The sequence below is a fragment of the Canis aureus genome, chromosome X (assembly GCF_053574225.1).
Source record: "Canis aureus isolate CA01 chromosome X, VMU_Caureus_v.1.0, whole genome shotgun sequence".
Taxonomy (NCBI): Eukaryota; Metazoa; Chordata; class Mammalia; order Carnivora; family Canidae; genus Canis; species Canis aureus.
Window position 1 is genome coordinate 40,071,158 of NC_135649.1, and position 18,111 is coordinate 40,089,268.

Consider the following 18,111-nt stretch of genomic DNA (forward strand, 5'->3'; position numbering starts at 1 on the left):
CTTTTTACACGAAATGCACAGAAAATGAGCTTGTGGTTACTGGTCTGAAATGTAAAGGGCTTAGAAGTCATCATTCCCATTGCCACACAAAAAAAGCAGAAGGAACAACTTTTCATAAATCAATTACAACATTGACATCATAGGGCAAACTGCCCTGTTTTTTACTCTAAAATCTGAAAAGCCTGGTGAATGCAATCACCACTGTTGGATCCTAGTAGGAGGAAGGTGAAGGCTGATGTACTCCCTTGAGAGAAAAACTTTTTTGTGAGTTTCATCCAGGTTCTCAAGATGAAGACTGGAGAAGAATTCAGTGCTGCTCCAGACGCAGGAGAGAAAAAGTAACCATTCTGAAATAAGCCCAAAGCTCTGAGTTCTCCTTAATTGACGCCTGCCCTCAAGGGAAATGATTTTACTAGAGTTTAACTGATTTGCATTTTGTTGCAGTCTAACCAGCTGGGGAGAAAGGAAATACCCAAGTCTACTAGCCTTCCTGTCTTATCTACACTAGTGGAGGAGAGCAGACCTAATCAGCACTTTGGAGGTCACATCTCAGAAGCACAGACCCAGTAAAAGACTGAGAACTGATCATATTATTGTAGAATGTTTCTCCCTCCAACCCCTGCCACAATTTGCCACCACATCAATAGGGCCCTTGTATAGTAACAGGAGATTATAGCTTAAAGAACTGCACACCTCAGACAATATTTAAGAAAGAGTATTTAGGGAAGCCAAAACAATAAGAGGGAAACAAACAAGGACATTAGAGCAAGTTTTAGCTCTGATATCACATCTATGACAAAGAGTAAAAGTACCCTAATTCCTAGCTAGGTTAACATAAAACCTCATGCCAAAGGCTTATTTAACTTAGTTTCTTTTATTCGGTACATCATGTCTGACTTTCAACAAAAAGGCAAAGGCAGGTTAGAAGGCAAAAGACACAGTGTGAAGATAGAAGTCAAGCATCAGAATCAGCCTCAATTATAGAATTTACTTTGGAACTATCAGACTGGGAATTTGTAATAACTGAGTAATATGCTTAGGACTCTGATAGTGAAAATGGATAATATGCAAAAATATATGGGGAATGGAAACAGGGAGATGGAAACACTTAAAAATGAATTAAAAGGAAATGTGAGAAATCCGAAAAGCTGTAGCAGCGGGTGCCTGGGTGGCTCAGTTGATTGAGTGTCCAACTCTTGTTCAGCTCAAGTCATGATCTCAAAGTTGTTAGGTCAAGCCTTGTGTCGGGCTCCATACTCAGTGGGGAGTCTGCTTGAGATTCTCTCTCTCCCTCTGCCTCAGCCTCTCCCCTCCTCAGGTAAATACATCTTTAAAAGAAATGTGGGGGTGCCTGGGTGGCTCAGTCAGTTGGGCAGCTGCCTTTAGATCATATCATGGTCTTAGGGTCCTGAGATGGAACCCCATATTGGGCTCCCTTCTCAGTGAGGAATCTGCTTCTCCCTCTCCCTCTGCCCCTCCCCCTGCTTATGCTCTTTCTCTCAAATAAATCAATAAAAATTTAAAAAAATAAAAAAATATGAATGGTCTATACATATCAATTAAAAGAGACTAATGTAGTAGGTAAAAAAAATAAATCAAGACTCAACTAAATGTTGTCTATAAGAAACCCACCTTAAATATAAAGGTCTATGTAGATTAAAAGTAGAAAGATGGAGAAAGATATAGCATGCTGACACTAATCAAAAGTAAGTAGGAGTAGCTATATTAATTACAGATAAAGTAGACTTTCAGAGCAAGGAAAATTACATGTATGCACTTAACAGGGCATCAAAGTATGTGTGGCAAAAAACAGAGCTTCAAGGAGAAACACAAATCCACTATTATAGTTGGAGATTTTTACATCTCTTTATTAATAATTAACAGATCCAGAAGACAGAAAATCAGTAAGGATATAATTAAACTGAACAGCACCATCAATCAACCAGATATCATTGACCTCTATAGAATATTTCATCCAACAACAGTAGAATACACATTATCCTTAAGCTTATGTGAATCATCCATCAAGATAGACCACATTCATGGGTCATAAAACACACCTTACTACATTAGATATAATAGACATTATTATACAAAGTATCCTCTCAGACCACACTGGAACTAAACTAGAACTCAGTAACAGAAAGATAGCTATAAAATCCCCAAATATTTAGAGATTAAATAATACAATTTAAAAGAGCACATGGGTTGGGGTGCCTAGGTGGCTCAGTCAGTTGAGTTTCCAACTCTTGCATTCTGCTCAGGCCATGATTTCCTGGTTATGAAATTAAGCCCCAAGTCAGGCTCTGTGCTTATCAAAATTTACAGGATGCAGCAAAAGCAGTGCTTAGGGGAAATTTGTAGCATAAAATTAATATATTAGAAAAAGAAAGATATAATGTAAACAATTTGAGTTTCACCTACCTAGAAAAATAGGAGCAAATCAAATCCAAAGTAAGCAGAGAAAAATAAGTCAAAAAAATTAAAGCAGAAATCAGTGAAAATGAAATGAGGAAACAATAGAGAAAAATCAATGAAACCAAAACTGGTTTTTGAAGAGACCCATATAATAAATCTCTAAGCAGGTTAATTAAGAAAAAAGGGAGAAGACAGAAATTACTAATATCAGAAATGAAAGAAAGGCCATCATCACTGTTGACCCATTGACATCAAAAGGATAATCAAGGAATATAATGAACAACTCTGTGTCCACAAATTTGATGACTTAGGAACTACGAACCAATACTTTGGAAGATACAATTCAACAAAACTCACACAAGAAGAAATACTCTGAATAGCTTATATCTATTAAATAAATTGAATCAACAATTTGTAACCTTCCAAAACAAAGTACCAGGCCCAGATGGTGAGCTGATGAAATTGACCAAATATCTAAGGAAGAAATAATACTGACACTCTTCAGTCTGGTTTAAAAGATAGAAGCAGGGATCCCTGGGTGGCGCAGCGGTTTGGCGCCTGCCTTTGGCCCGGGGCACGATCCTGGGTCAGGATCGAGTCCCATGTCGGGCTCCCGGTGCGTGGGGCCTGCTTCTCCCTCTGCCTGTGTCTCTGCCTCTCTCTCTCTGTGTGACTATCATAAATAAATAAAAATTTATTTAAAAAAAAATAAAAAATAAAAGATAGAAGCAGGAAGAATACCACTTAACACATTCTATGAGGCCAACATTAACCTAATACTCAAATCAAGAAGAGATGTCACAAGAAAGGAAAACTACAGGTCAATATCTCTTATGCAAAAATCCTCAGCAAAATATTAGCAAATTGAATCCAACAATGTTTGAAAAATCCACAAGTTATGGAGTTTTTTTTAAGCATACTAGGCTGTTTCAGCATTCAAAACTCAATTAATGTAACCTATCACATTAACAGGCTAAAGAAGAAAAATCACAGGATTATATCAATAGATGAATAAAAGGCATTTGATGAAATCCAGCACTATCCAGCAAACCAGGAATACAGGGAAATTTCTTCAACTTCATAAAGCACATCTATGAAAATAATCTATGACTAACACCACACTCAATGGAGAAAAATTAGGTGCTTTCCTCTTAAGATCAGGAACAAGGCAATGATGTCTCCTTTGACCACTCCAATTCAACATTGTACTTGAAATCCTAGCTAATGCAATAAGATGGGAAATGGAAACAAAGGGTGTAAAGGTTTAGAAGGAAGAAATAAATCTACCTTTGTTTATAGATGAAATGATCATCTATGTAAAAAGTCCTAAGGAATCAATAAAAAACCCTCCTTAGGGATCCCTGGGTGGCGCAGCAGTTTGGCGCCTGCCTTTGGCCCAGGGCGCGATCCTGGAGACCCGGGATCAAATCCCACATCAGCCTCCCGGTGCATGGAGCCTGCCTCTCCCTCTGCCTATGTCTCTGCCTCTCTCCCTTTCTCTCTCTGTGACTATCATAAATAAATAAATAAAAAAACAAAAAAAAACCCTCCTTAAATTAATAAGCAATCATAGTAAAGTTGAAGGATACAAGGTTAATAAGGAAAAGTCAATTGCTTTCCTATATATCAGCAATGAACTATTGGAATTTGTAATTAAAAACACAATGCCATTTACATTAGCACCAAAAAAATACTTAGGTAAAATCTAGTAAAATGTTTACAAGATCTCTAAGGAAAACTATAAAATTATCAGGAAAAAAAATCAAATAAATGGAAAGATATGCCATATTCATGGATAGGAAGACCCAATATGGTCAAGATGCCAGTTCTTCCCAAGTTGATATGTAGATTCTATATAATACCAATCACAATCCCAGCAATTTACTTTGTGGAAATAAATGAAGTGATTGTAAAGTTTCAGTGAGAAGGCAAAAGACCCAGAGTTTCCTACACAATATTGAAAAACAATGAGTTTGAGGACTGACACTACACAACTCGTATGTAATAGCCAGAAATAGACCCACACAAATATAGTCAACTGATTTCTGACAAAAGGAGCAGTGACATTTCATTGGAAAAAGGGTAATCTTTTCAACAAATGGTACCAGAAGAACTAGATACCCACATGCAAAAAAATGAATGTAGACACCAACCTTAAACCTTTCCCCAAAATAACTTGAAATAGATCAAATGTCTAAATATAAAATACATAAATATAAAACTTCTAAAAGATAACATGTGAGAAAATCTAGGTGACCTTGGGTTTGGTAGTGAGCTTTTAAATGCAACACCGGAAGCACACTCCATGACAGAAAAAAATTGATAAATCAGACTTCATTAAAAGTAATAAGTTCTGCTCTGCAAAAGACACTGTTGAGCAAATGGAAATACAAGCCACAGACAGAGGGAAAATACTAGCAACACACGTATCTGGTAGAGGACTTGTGTCTAAAATATGCAAAGAACTCTTAAATCTCACACAAAAAAGAAAAGGAAATGACCAAGCCAATTAATAAATAAACGAAGAGCTAAACAGACACCTCACCAAAGAAGATATACAGGTGGTAAATAAGTATATGGAAAGATGCTCCCCATCATATGTCATTAGGAAATTACAAATTAAGTCAGCACACCCATCAGAATGGCTGATACCAGAAATACAGAGAACACCAAAAATACTTGTAAGGATATGGAGCAGCAGGACCTGTCATTCATTGCTGGTGGGAATGTAAAATGGTATAATCACCTTGGAAGACAGTTTCAAAGTTTCCTACAAAGCAAAGCATTGCTTCACTATGTGATCTAGCAGCCATACTCCTAGGCATTATCCAAATGAGTTGGAACCATGTCCACATGAAACGTGTACACATATGTTTATAGCAGCTTTATTCATAGTTTCCAATAATTGGAAGCAACCAGGATGCCCTTCAGTAGGTGAATTGGTAAATAAGCTGTACGCCCATACAACAGAGTATTACTCAGTGACAAAATAAATGAGCTGTTAAGTAATGCAAAGACAAGGAGGAACTGTAAATGCATATTTCTAAGTGCAAGAAGCAAGGTTAAAAAGACTTCACATCCATATGTCATATGGTGATTCCAACCATATGACATCTTGAAAAGGTGAGACTATAAAGACAGTAGAAAAAAATCACTGACTTTCAGGAGTTGGGGGGATGGGGGAGATGAACAGACAGAATACAGGGGATATTTAGGGCACTGAAGCTATTCTGTATGATACCATAAAGGTCGCTATATATCATCATGCATCTGTCATAACACATACAACTACGCAAAACAAAGTGCATGCTCACATAAACCACGTGCTTTAGTTAATATATCACTAGCATCACTAGCGGTTCATTAATTGTAACAAAGGTACCACTGTCAATGTAAGATGTTAATAACAAGGGAGTTGGGGGTGGGGTCAAGAGAGGCCATATGGGAACCCTCTGTACTTTCTGCTCAATTTTTTTTGTAGACTTCAAACTGGTATAAGAAATAAAGTCTATTAACTAAAAAAAAGAAAAAAGAGTAGGAGTGATCTTCTGAAAATGTTAAAAGTGGTGATCTTCTGATAGTGGAATTAATATGTGATTTCTCATTCCTCTCTATATTTCTTTTGTTTTATTAAGGTATGACTTACATGCAACAAAATTCACCCTTTTTGTAGGGTGAAGTTTTCTGACTTTTGACAGAGGCATTCTGCCAGGTAGGCACCACCATAATCAAGATACAAAAATGGCTCCATCATCCACATTTCCTCTGCGCCCCTTTGTAGTTAAGATTCTTCCCCCCTCCCTGGGCCTAGATAACTATGGATCTGTTTTCTCTCTCTGCAGTTTTGCCTTTTCCAGAATCAAAAGAAGTGGAATCATACCACATGTGGACTTTCAATCGGACTTTTATTCATTTAGCATAATGCCTTTGAGATTCATCTATGTTTGTGTGCTTCCGACTTTCATTTCTTTTTATTGCTAATATTCCATTGTGTGGATGTTTATAAATTCATGAGTTGAAGGACATTCTAGTTGCTTTAGGTTTTGTGGATAATGAAAAGAGCCATTCTAAACACATAGGTATACGTTTTTGTGTTAATATATGGGTTTTTTTGGGGGGAAATTTGCATACAGCTTAGTGACACTGTGTCAACAATATTTCACTAACCAGTTTTTAAAACCTGCATTAGCTGACTAAAGTGCCAGGGTTTTCATGAACTGCATATATGTTTTTATTTACCTAGGAGTGACATTGTTGAGTTGTGTAATAAGTAAGTGTTATGTTTAATTTCATAAGAAACTGCCAGCTTGTTTCCATGTGGCTTTACAGTTTTGCATTTCCACCAGCAAATATGAGGAGAGTCCCAGTTGTTTCACATCCTCACCAGTACTTAGCATGGTTTAGGTTTTTTGAGTTTAGCCATTCTGATAGGTGGGTGATGATATCACATCGTGGCTTCAAGTTGCATTTCTCTGCTGATTAACTATATGTTTGATATCTGTATATCCTCCATGGTAAAATGCCTTCAAATTGTATTCTCATTTTAAAAATTGGATTGTTTCCTTATCCTTAAGTTTTGAGATTTCTTTACATATTCTAGATAAAAGCCTTTAATTAGAAATATGATTTGCAAATAATTTCTCTCAACCATGGATTTACTTTTTATTCTCTATGCTTGTTTTCTAAAAAGAAGATTTTATTTATTTGAGAGAGAGAGTGTGTGTGTGCACAAACAGGGGTAGGGGCAGAGGGAGAGAGAGAGAAGCAGATTCCCTGCTGAGCGGGGAGCCACTCAGGGCCCCATCCCAGGACCCTAAGATCATGACCTGAGTGGAAGGCAGAGGCTTAACCAGCTGAGCCACCCCGGTGCCTCTCAACACTCTTTCAAAAACAAAAGTTCTTAATTTTAACAAGGTCCTATTTTCTATTTCTTTTATGAACTGTGGTTTTGGTGTCATATCTCAGAAATCTTTGCCTAACCCAATATCACAAAGATAGCCTTCAATAATTTCTTCTAGAAATTTTATTTTTTATTTCTTTAAAGATTTTATTTATTCATGAGAGATACATATAGAGAGAGGCCGAGACACAGGCAGAAGGAGAAGCAGGGTCCCCGAAAGGAGCCCAATGTGGGACTCGATCCCGGACCTTGGGATCGCACCCTGAGCCGAAGACAGACACTCAACCAGTGAGCCACCCAGGCATCCCTCTTCTAAAAGTTTTGAAATATGAAAGTTTACATGAAAGTCTATCTATGATCCATCTTGAATTAATTTTTGTATATGGTTTGAGTTACAGATTCATTTTAGTTCATGTTTTGTACATGACTGTCCAAATGTTCCAGCAGCATTTGTTCAAGAAGACTGTTTCTCCGTTGAATGGTCTTTGCACGCTGGTTGAAAATCAATTGAATACATAAGTGTGGGTCTATATTTTGACTTATCATTCTGTTCTGTTGGTATATTTGTCTAACCTTTTGCCTTGAAAACTATGATTTTACATTAAGTCTTGAAATCACATCATATATGTCCTCCCAAATCTTTCTTGGTCAGAATTGTTTTGGCTATTCTAATTCTTTGCCTTTCGACATGAACTTTTGAATTAGTGTACCAATTTTTACAAAATATCCTGCTAATATTTGGTCTTAGGTTTCCTTGAATCTATAAATCACTGTGGGGGGAATTGACATCTTCACAATATTGTGACTCTTGATTCACAAACAAGACATACCTATCCATTTTTAAGCCTTCTTTGATTTCTTTTATCATCATCTTGTAGATTTCTGAGTACAGATCTGGGACACATTTTGTTGGATTAATAAATACCTCAGTGTTTCCATGTTTAGAGGGAGCTATTTCAAGTGGTAATTTTTAAAATTTCAATTTGTTTGTTCTTTATAGAATATATAAATGTGATTGGATTTTTTTCTATTGGCCTTGTGTTCTGTAATCTTGCTAAATTCTCTTATGATTTATAGCAACTTTTTAATTTATTATTTATTGAAGTTTGATTTGCCAACATACAATATGACACCCAGTGCTCATCCCATCAAGTGCCCTCCTCAGTGCCCATCACCCAGTTACCCCATTGCCCTGCCCGCCTCCCCTTCCAACTTTTCCCACTTATTTTCCCTCCTTGCCCTTATAATCCATTTTAATATTTCTTATATTCCCCGTATGAGTGAAACCATATGACGATCGTCCTTCTCCAATTGACTTACTTCACTCAGCATAATACCCTCCAGTTCCATCCATGTTGAAACAAATGATGGCTTTTTGTCCTTTCTAATGGTTGAGTAATATTCCATTGTATATATAGACCACATCTTTATCCATTCATCTGTCGAAGGACACCCAGGCTCCTTCCACAGTTTGGCTATCGTGGACATTGCTGCTATAAACATTGGGGTGCAGGTGTCTCGGTTTTTCACTGTATCTGTATCCTTGGGGTAAATCCCCAGCAGGGTAATTGCTGGGTCGTAGGATAGTTCTATTTTTTAACTCCTTGACAAACCTCCACATAGTTTTCCAGAGTGGCTGTACCACTTCACATTCCCACCAACAGTGCAAGAGGGTTCCCCTTTCTCCACATCCTCTCCAACATTTCTTGTTTCCTGTCTTGTTAATTTTCCCCATTCTCACTGGTGTGAGGTGGTATCTCATTGTGGTTTTGATTTGTATTTCCCTGATGGCCAGTGATGTGAAGCACTTTCTCATGTACTTATTGGCCACGTGTAGATCTTCTTTGGTGAAATTTCTGTTCATGTCTTTTGCCCGTTTCATGATTGGATTGTTTGTTTCTTGGGTATTGAATTTAATAAGTTCTTTATAGATCTTGGATACTAGCCCTTTTTCTGATATGTCGATTTGCAAATATGCTTTCCCATTCTGTAGGTTGTCTTTTAGTTTTGTTGACTGTTTCTTTTGCTGTGCAGAAGCTTTTTATCTTGATTAAGTCCCAGTAGTTCATTTTTCCTTTTGTTTCCCTTGCCTTCATAGATGTATCTTGTAAGAAGTTACTATGGCCAAGTTCAAAAGAGGTGTTGCCTGTGTTCTCCTCTGGGATTTTGATGTAATCTTGTCTCACATTTAGATCTTTCATCCATTTTGAGTTTATCTTTGTGTATGGTGAAAGAGAGTGGTCCAGTTTCATTCTTCTGCACGTGGCTGTCCAATATTCCCAGCACCACTTATTGAATATTCCCCTGGCTGTTCGGGGCCTTTTATGATTCCACACAAATCTTTTTTTGTATATTTTTTATTGGAGTTTTATTTGCCAACATATAGCATAACACTCAGTTCTCATCCCATCAAGTGCCTCCCTCAGTGCCCGTCACCTAGTCACCCCCACCCCCCGCCCACCTCCCTTTCCACCACCCCTTGTTCGTTCCCCAGAGTTAGATGTCTCTCATGTTCTGCCACCCTCACTGATATTTCCCACTCATTTTCTCTCCTTTCCCCTTTATTCCCTTTCACTATTAGATTCCACACAAATCTTAAGATTATTTGTTCCAACTCTCTGAAGAAAGTCCATGGTATTTTGATAGGGATTGCATTGAATGTGTAAATTGCCCTAGGTTGTATAGACATGTTCATGATATGTATTCTTCCAATCCATGGGCATGGAATATTTTTCCATCTCTTTGTGTCTTCCTTAATTTCTTTCAGAAGTGTTCTGTAGTTTGTAGGGTATGGATCCTTTACCTCTTTGGTTAGGTTTATTACTAGGTGCTGTATGGCTTGGGATGCAATTTTTAAAAAAAATTTATCTATTTATTCATGAGACAGAGAGACAGAGACACAAGCAGACTCCACGCAGGGAGCCCGACATGGGACTCGATCCCGGGTCTCCAGGATCAGGTCCTGGGCTGAAGGTGGTGCTAAACCGCTAAGCCACCAGGGCTGCCTTGGGGTGCAATTATAAATGGGAATGATTCCTTAATTTCTCTTTCTTCAGTCAAATTGTTGGTGTATAGACATGCCACTGATTTCTGTGCATTGATTTTTTATCCTGCCACACTGCCGAATTGCTGTGGGAGTTCTAGCAATCTTGGAGTGGAGTCTTTCAGTTCTCTATGGACAGTATCATGTCATCTGCAAAGAGGGAGAATTTGACTTCTTCTTTGCCAATTTGAATGCCTTTTCTTTCTTTTTGTTGCCTGTTTGCTGAGGCTAGGACTTCTAGTACTATGTTGAATACCAGTGGTGAGAGTGGACGTCCCTGTCGTGTTCCTGACCTTAGGGGAAAGGCTCTCAGTGTTTCCCCATTGAGAATGATATTTGTTGTGGGCTTTTCATAAATAGCTTTTAGGATGCTGAGGAATGTTCCCTCTATCCCTACACTCTGAAGAGTTTTGATCAGGATTGGATGCTGTATTTTGTCAAATGCTTTCTCTGCATCTATTGAGATGATCATATGGTTCTTGTTTTTCTCTTGTTGATGTGATCTATCACATTGATTGTTTTACGAGTGTTGAACTAACCTTGCATCCCAGGGATAAATCCCACTTGGTCATGGTGAATAGTCTTCTTAATGTACTGTCAGATCCTATTGGCTAGTATCTTGTTAACAATTTTTGCATCCATGTTCATCAAGGATATTGGTCTATCATTCTCCTTTTTGGTGGGGTCTTTGTCTGGTTTTGGAGTTAAGGTGATGCTGGACTCATAGAACGAATTTGGAAGTATTCCATCTCTTTCTATCTTTCCAAACAGCTTTAGTAGAATAGGTATGGTTTCTTCTTTAAACGTTTGATAGAATTCTCCTGAAAAGCCATCTGGCCCTGGACTCTTGTGTCTTGGGAGGTTTTTGATGACTGCTTCAATTTCCTCCCTGGTTATTGGCCTATTCAGGTTTTCTATTTCTTCCTGTTCCAGTTTTGGTAATTTGTGGTTTTCAGAAATGCATCCATTTCTTCTAGATTGCTTAATTTCTTGGCAAATAGCTGCTTATAATACATTTTTTCAAATTGTATTTCCTTGGTATTGGTTGTGATCTCTTTCATTTATGATTCTATTAATTTGAGTCTTTTCTCTTTCTTTTTAGTAACGCTGCTAGTGGTTTATTATATCTTATTAATCCTTTCAAAGAACCAACTCCTGGTTTTGTCAATCTGTTCTACAGTTCTTCTGGTCTCTATTTCATTGAGTTCTGCTTGAATCTTTATTATCTCCCTTATTCTGCCTGGTGTAGGTTTTACTTGCTGTTCTTTCTCCAATTCCTTTAGGTGCAAGGTTAGCTTGTGTATTTTTTTTCCAGTTTTTTGAGGAAGGCTTGTATTGTGATGTATTTCCCTCTTAGGATTGCTTTGCTGTATCCCAAAGGTTTTGAACGGTTGTATCTTCATTTTCATTAGTTTCCATGAATCTTTTTAATTCTCTGATTTCCTGGTTGGATCTGTTAGTAGGATCGTCTTGAACCTTCATGTGTTTGAGTTCCAAATTTCTTCTTGTGATTGAGTTCTAGTTTGAAAGCCTTGTGAAAAAAAAATGAAAAAAAAAAAAAAGAAAGCCTTGTGGTCTGAAAATATTCAGGGGACAATCCCAATCTTTTGGTATCAGTTGAGACCTGATTTGTGACCCAGTATGTGGTCTGTTCTGGAGAAAGTTCCATGTGCACTAGAGAGGAATGTATAGCAACTCTAAATCTTACTATTTATAGTAACTCTAAATCGATTATTTTGGGATTTTTCTTTGTAGACAGCCATACCATCTAATATTAGATCAGTTTTGTGTTTTATTCTCTAATATGTATGCCTTTTCCTTCTTTTTCTTATCTGATTTCACTGGCTATGCTCTCCAAAGTGGTAGAGCAGGCATCCTTGCATAACTCTCAATCTTAGGGAAAAAGCATTGTCTTTTTCCATTAAATATGTTATTAGCTGCAGGTTTTTTGGAAGATGCTCTTATTAGGTTGACGAAGGTCCTTTTCTACTTCGCTGAGAGTTTCTGTCACAGGTTGATGTAGAATTTTGTTAAATGCTTTTTCAGCATCTATTGTGTTGATCACATGATTTTTCTTCTCCATATTGGTGATGAATTATGGATGAATTATGTTGCCTGAATTGTGAATGTTGAATTATCCTTTAATTTTCAGGATAAAAACCACTTGCTCATAAAATATTATCCTTTTTATATATTGTTAGGTTTAAATTACTGAAGTTTTATTGAAAATGTTTGTATCTATGTTCAGGAGGGATATTGGTCTCTATTTTCCTTCTTTTTTTAAAAAAAAGATTTTATTTATTTATTCGTGAGAGACACAGAGAGAGAGAGGCAGAGACACAGGCAGAGGCAGAAGCAGGCAGCCTTCAGGGAGCCTGATGTGAGACTTGATCCCAGGGCCCCAGGATCACGACCTGAGTCGAAAGTAGATACTCAACCACTGAGCCACCCAGGTGCCCCTCTATTTTCATTCTTGTAATACCTTTAATCTTGTTTTTCATGTCAGTGTCATGCTTACATCAGTGATTTAGTTAGGAAGCAATCTCTCCTCTTCATTTTTTCTGAAATATTTGATATAATGATAGAAATCACCACTGAAGCTATCTGGCCTTGGAGTTTTCTTTGTGACAGAGTTTTTTTTTTTTTTTTTTACTACTAACTCATGTTCTTTAAAAGATATAAGAGGCACTCCTGGGTGGCTTAGTCAGTTAAGCCTCTAACTCTTTTTTTTTAATTTATTTTTTATTGGTGTTCAATTTACTAACATACAGAATAACCCCCAGTGCCCGTCACCCATTCACTCCCACCCCCCGCCCTTCTCCCCTTCCACCACCCCTAGTTCGTTTCCCAGAGTTAGCAGTCTTTACGTTCTGTCTCCCTTTCTGATATTTCCCACACATTTCTTCTCCCTTCCCTTATATTCCCTTTCACTATTATTTATATTCCCCAAATGAATGAGAACATATAATGTTTGTCCTTCTCCGACTGACTTACTTCACTCAGCATAATACCCTCCAGTTCCATCCACGTTGAAGCAAATGGTGGGTATTTGTCATTTCTAATAGCTGAGTAATATTCCATTGTATACATAAACCACATCTTCTTTATCCATTCATCTTTCGTTGGACACCGAGGCTCCTTCCACAGTTGGGCTATCGTGGCCATTGCTGCTAGAAACATCGGGGTGCAGGTGTCCCGGCGTTTCATTGCATTTGTATCTTTGGGGTAAATCCCCAACAGTGCAATTGCTGAGTCGTAGGGCAGGTCTATTTTTAACTGTTTGAGGAACCTCCACACAGTTTTCCAGAGTGGCTGCACCAGTTCACATTCCCACCAACAGTGTAAGAGGGTTCCCTTTTCTCCGCATCCTCTCCAACATTTGTTGTTTCCTGCCTTGTTAATTTTCCCCATTCTCACTGGTGTGAGGTGGTATCTCATTGTGGTTTTGATTTGTATTTCCCTGATGGCAAGTGATGCAGAGCATTTTATCATATGCATGTTGGCCATGTCTATGTCTTCCTCTGTGAGATTTCTGTTCATGTCTTTTGCCCATTTCATGATTGGATTGTTTGTTTCTTTGGTGTTGAGTTTAAGAAGTTCTTTATAGATCTTGGAAACTAGCCCTTTATCTGTTATGTCATTTGTAAATATCTTCTCCCATTCTGTAGGTTGTCTTTGAGTTTTGTTGACTGTATCCTTTGCTGTGCAAAAGCTTCTTATCTTGATGAAGTCCCAATAGTTCATTTTTGCTTTTGTTTCTTTTGCTTCGTGGATGTATCTTGCAAGAAGTTACTATGGCCGAGTTCAAAAAGGGTGTTGCCTGTGTTCTCCTCTAGGATTTTGATGGAATCTTGTCTCACATTTAGATCTTTCATCCATTTTGAGTTTATCTTTGTGTATGGTGAAAGAGAGTGGTCTAGTTTCATTCTTCTGCATGTGGATGTCCAATTTCCCAGCACCATTTATTGAAGAGACTGTCTTTCTTCCAATGGATAGTCTTTCCTCCTTTATCGAATATTAGTTGACCATAAAGTTCAGGGTCCACTTCTGGATTCTCTATTCTGTTCCACTGATCTATGCGTCTGTTTTTGTGCCAGTACCACACTGTCTTGATGACCACAGCTTTGTAGTACAACCTGAAATCTGGCATTGTGATGCCCCCAGATATGGTTTTCTTTTTTAAAATTCCCCTGGCTATTCGGGGTCTTTTCTGATTCCACACAAATCTTAAAATAATTTGTTCTAACTCTCTGAAGAAAGTGCATGGTATTTTGATAGGGATTGCATTAAACGTGTATATTGCCCTGGGTAACATTGACATTTTCACAATATTAATTCTGCCAATCCATGAGCATGGAAGATTTTTCCATCTCTTTGTGTCTTCCTCAATTTCTTTCAGAAGTGTTCTATAGTTTTGAGGGTATAGATCCTTTACATCTTTGGTGAGGTTTATTCCTAGGTATCTTATGCTTTTGGGTGCAATTGTAAATGGGATTGACTCCTTAATTTCTCTTTCTTCACTCTCATTGTTAGTGTATAGAAATGCCACTGATTTCTGGGCATTGATTTTGTATCCTGCCACGCTACCAAATTGCTGTATGAGTTCTAGCAATCTTGGGGTGGAGACTTTTGGGTTTTCTATGTAGAGTATCATGTCATCGGCGAAGAGGGAGAGTTTGACTTCTTCTTTGCCAATTTGAATGCCTTTAATGTCTTTTTGTTGTCTGATTGCTGAGGCTAGGACTTCCAGTACTATGTTGAAGAGCAGTAAGCCTCTAACTCTTGATTTCAGCTCAGATCGTGATCTCAGGGTCTGAGATCCACCCCGTGTTTCAGGCTCTACACTCAGCGGGTCTGAGATTCTTTCCCTCCTTCTCCCTCTGCCCCTGCCCCTGCTCATGTGCTGGCTCTCTCTTAGAAATAAATAAATAAATAAATAAATAAATAAATAAATAAATAAATAAATAAATGGAACATTCCTGTTATATAGTTTTTCTAGATTTAGCTTTGGTAATTTGTGTCATTCAATGAATTCATCCGTTTCATCTAAGTTGCTAAACTAAGTAACATAAAGTTATTTGTAATACTCCTTTTTTATGCTTTTTAAAAAATGCCCTCTGTTGTCCCTAATATTGAGAATTTGCATCTTCTATCTTTTTTCTTTGCTTGTTTTGTAAGAAGCTTATCCATTTTATTAATTTTATTATAAAACAGGTTTGGTCTCACAGCTTTCTTTTTCTGTTGATTTTCTGTCTTCAATTTCACTGGATTATTTTGCTCTAGTTTTTCTAGTTTCTTTTGCATCGTGGATGTTGTGTCTTTTGCTTCTTAAGGTGTTGGTTTGAGACTTTTCTCCTTTTCTAATATAGGTATTTTAGTGATATAAATTTCCCTTTAAGTACTTCTTTAGCTGAACCCCACTGATTTTGATATCCTGTGTTTTTATTTTCACTTAGTACAAACAGTTTTCTAATTTCCCTTTTGATTTTTTCTTCGACCCACAGGCTGTAAGATACCGGTATATTACAAGTGGTTGTCTCCTGCAGGAATTGGTGTCATGTTTTTCATATATATACATTGACGTTATTATTTTATTCTTTTTGGAACTTTGTGAATGTATTCCAGTTTTCTACATTAAGTACGCATCACTTTTCTAAAAATAAAATAATCAGTTAACATAAAATAATGCTCTGCATTTTGTAGTACTTTATAATTTACAGAGAGTTTCATTTAATCCTGCAATCTCTGCTTGAGAAACAAATAATCTATATTCCACAGATGTTGAAAACTGAGATTGACAGTTTATTTTTTTATTTTATATTTTTAAACTTTATTGTTTCTGAGGAGGGAGAGGAGAGGAGAGGGGGGAGTGGCAGAGGAAGAAAGAGAGAGAATATCAAGCAGACTCTGCACTGAGTGCAGACCCTGGCACGTGGCTCAATCTCATGACCCTGAGATAATGACCTGAGCCAAAATCAGGAGTTGGATGCTTAACTGACCAAGACACCCATGCACCCCTATTTTTAACTTTTTTTGAGATTGACAGTTTCAATGATTTGCTCAATGACACACAGCTAGAGCTAGCTAAAATGCAAACCCAGATTTTCTAACAGTTCATCATTCTGAAGAAGTTGAAAATCAAGATTTGAAAAGTAAATTGGAATTTATCTTGTGAGTAGCTGGAAAAAAAAAAAAACATTGAGCGTCTTTGAAGCAGTGATTGACCTGAGACAAGGATCTCAGTGTTGTTTGCATCTCTCCTTACTAGTGAGGTTGAACATCTTTTATGTTTATTGCCTATTTTCCTTTTTTCTTACCCCAAATTTTTACTCATGTCCTGGATAAATAGATCATCTTTTTACTGGATTGGTTGGTCTTTAACTTATTAATTTAAATGATCAGAAAAGGTTCCCGATACTAACATTTTATTTGTTGGAAATATCTTCTCCCAATTTCTTGCTTATCTGCCTTTACTTTATTTTAAGATTTGGATCATCAGAGAAATGGTGTACTGGAGAATGGGGGAAACTAATGTGTTTGTTACAAGAACAGTCTTGGTTTGCTTTGACCTTGTATGATGGGATGCAGGAGGTAGATGAGGATGGGATGCAAAGGTGAATCATGTGGTTTGGAAATTCATTTACCAGTCATTTGCTAATTGATTACATTTATCAGCCACAGTATGCTAGGCCTGCTAGCAGAGAGTGAAGAATAAATGCTGCCTGCTTTTAAGGAACTTTTACTTTAATGGAGAAATAAGACATGAAAAGTAATGCAAGTAACATAGTATGTGCTCAAGTAACTGTAGCACAAGATAAGCTGTGGCTATGAAAATCTCTGTTCATCAAAGAAGAAGGAGGCATTGCTTTTGAGTAAATTGGGAGTTGCTTATATAAGAAAAAGTCTGTAAGTTGGAGGAAAGCAAGGACTATGGGTATATTTGCTCACCGTTTTATCCTCAGCAGTCAGCAGAGTGCCTGATAATCAGTAAGTGTCCAAATATTGTTTAATGATTTAATGATATTAGCATGCATGGGCAAAGCCATTTACAGGAAGTTAACATATTGTGTTTAGTTCATTACTCCTACACCACCTCTGGGCAACTCTGAGAAGGATTGATCAGCATTTCGGATGTTCGCTTGCATTTCAAAAGCAAAGGAGTACAACTTCTTTCAGGAAGGACACATGACAGGCTCCCTTATCCTACTGTTGTAACAGAGCAGTAACCAAGATCTGTGCTTCACTCGGGCAAAGCTGGGTCTGAATCTCCTGTCAGTTACTTACTGGTTATATGACTCTTGATTTCCCTCATCTATGAAATGATTCTAACAGTGCTTCCAACCTTACTGGATCATGGTAGGATCAAATAAGCACAGCACTTAAAAGCCTGAGCCCATAGGAGAGCTTCTGTCAACATTCCCTATGCCTCTGCTCCTGATATATACTAAACCAGGTAGAATGTGTGATTGCCTTTGGGTTTAACGACTTTGTCCATGGTGTCTAACAGTCATATTTTCCATCTCCTTCCTTGCAGATTCAGAGACATATTGTGTGTTTCAAGACAAGAAGTACAGAGTGGGTGAGAGATGGCATCCTTACCTGGAACCTTATGGGTTGGTTTACTGTGTGAACTGCATCTGCTCAGAGGTACAGTGCCATACCCAATTTTGCTCCTCATCATGCATTGGGTACTTCCAATGCCCAGGTTGGCTGGGAAGCAGGCATGGTTAAAGCCTAAGAGGAGTTAGGA

The 18,111-nt window shown here is 37.6% G+C and overlaps 1 protein-coding gene across 1 annotated transcript in view; it reads left to right on the top strand.

Annotated features, from left to right (window-relative positions):
• The window catches only part of CHRDL1 (chordin like 1), a 127,944-nt gene that overhangs the window by 17,890 nt on the left and 91,943 nt on the right, over positions 1-18,111 (top strand). The window contains 1 exon segment of the mRNA XM_077889426.1: positions 17,896-18,008. Coding sequence (XP_077745552.1) covers positions 17,896-18,008 — 113 coding nt within the window.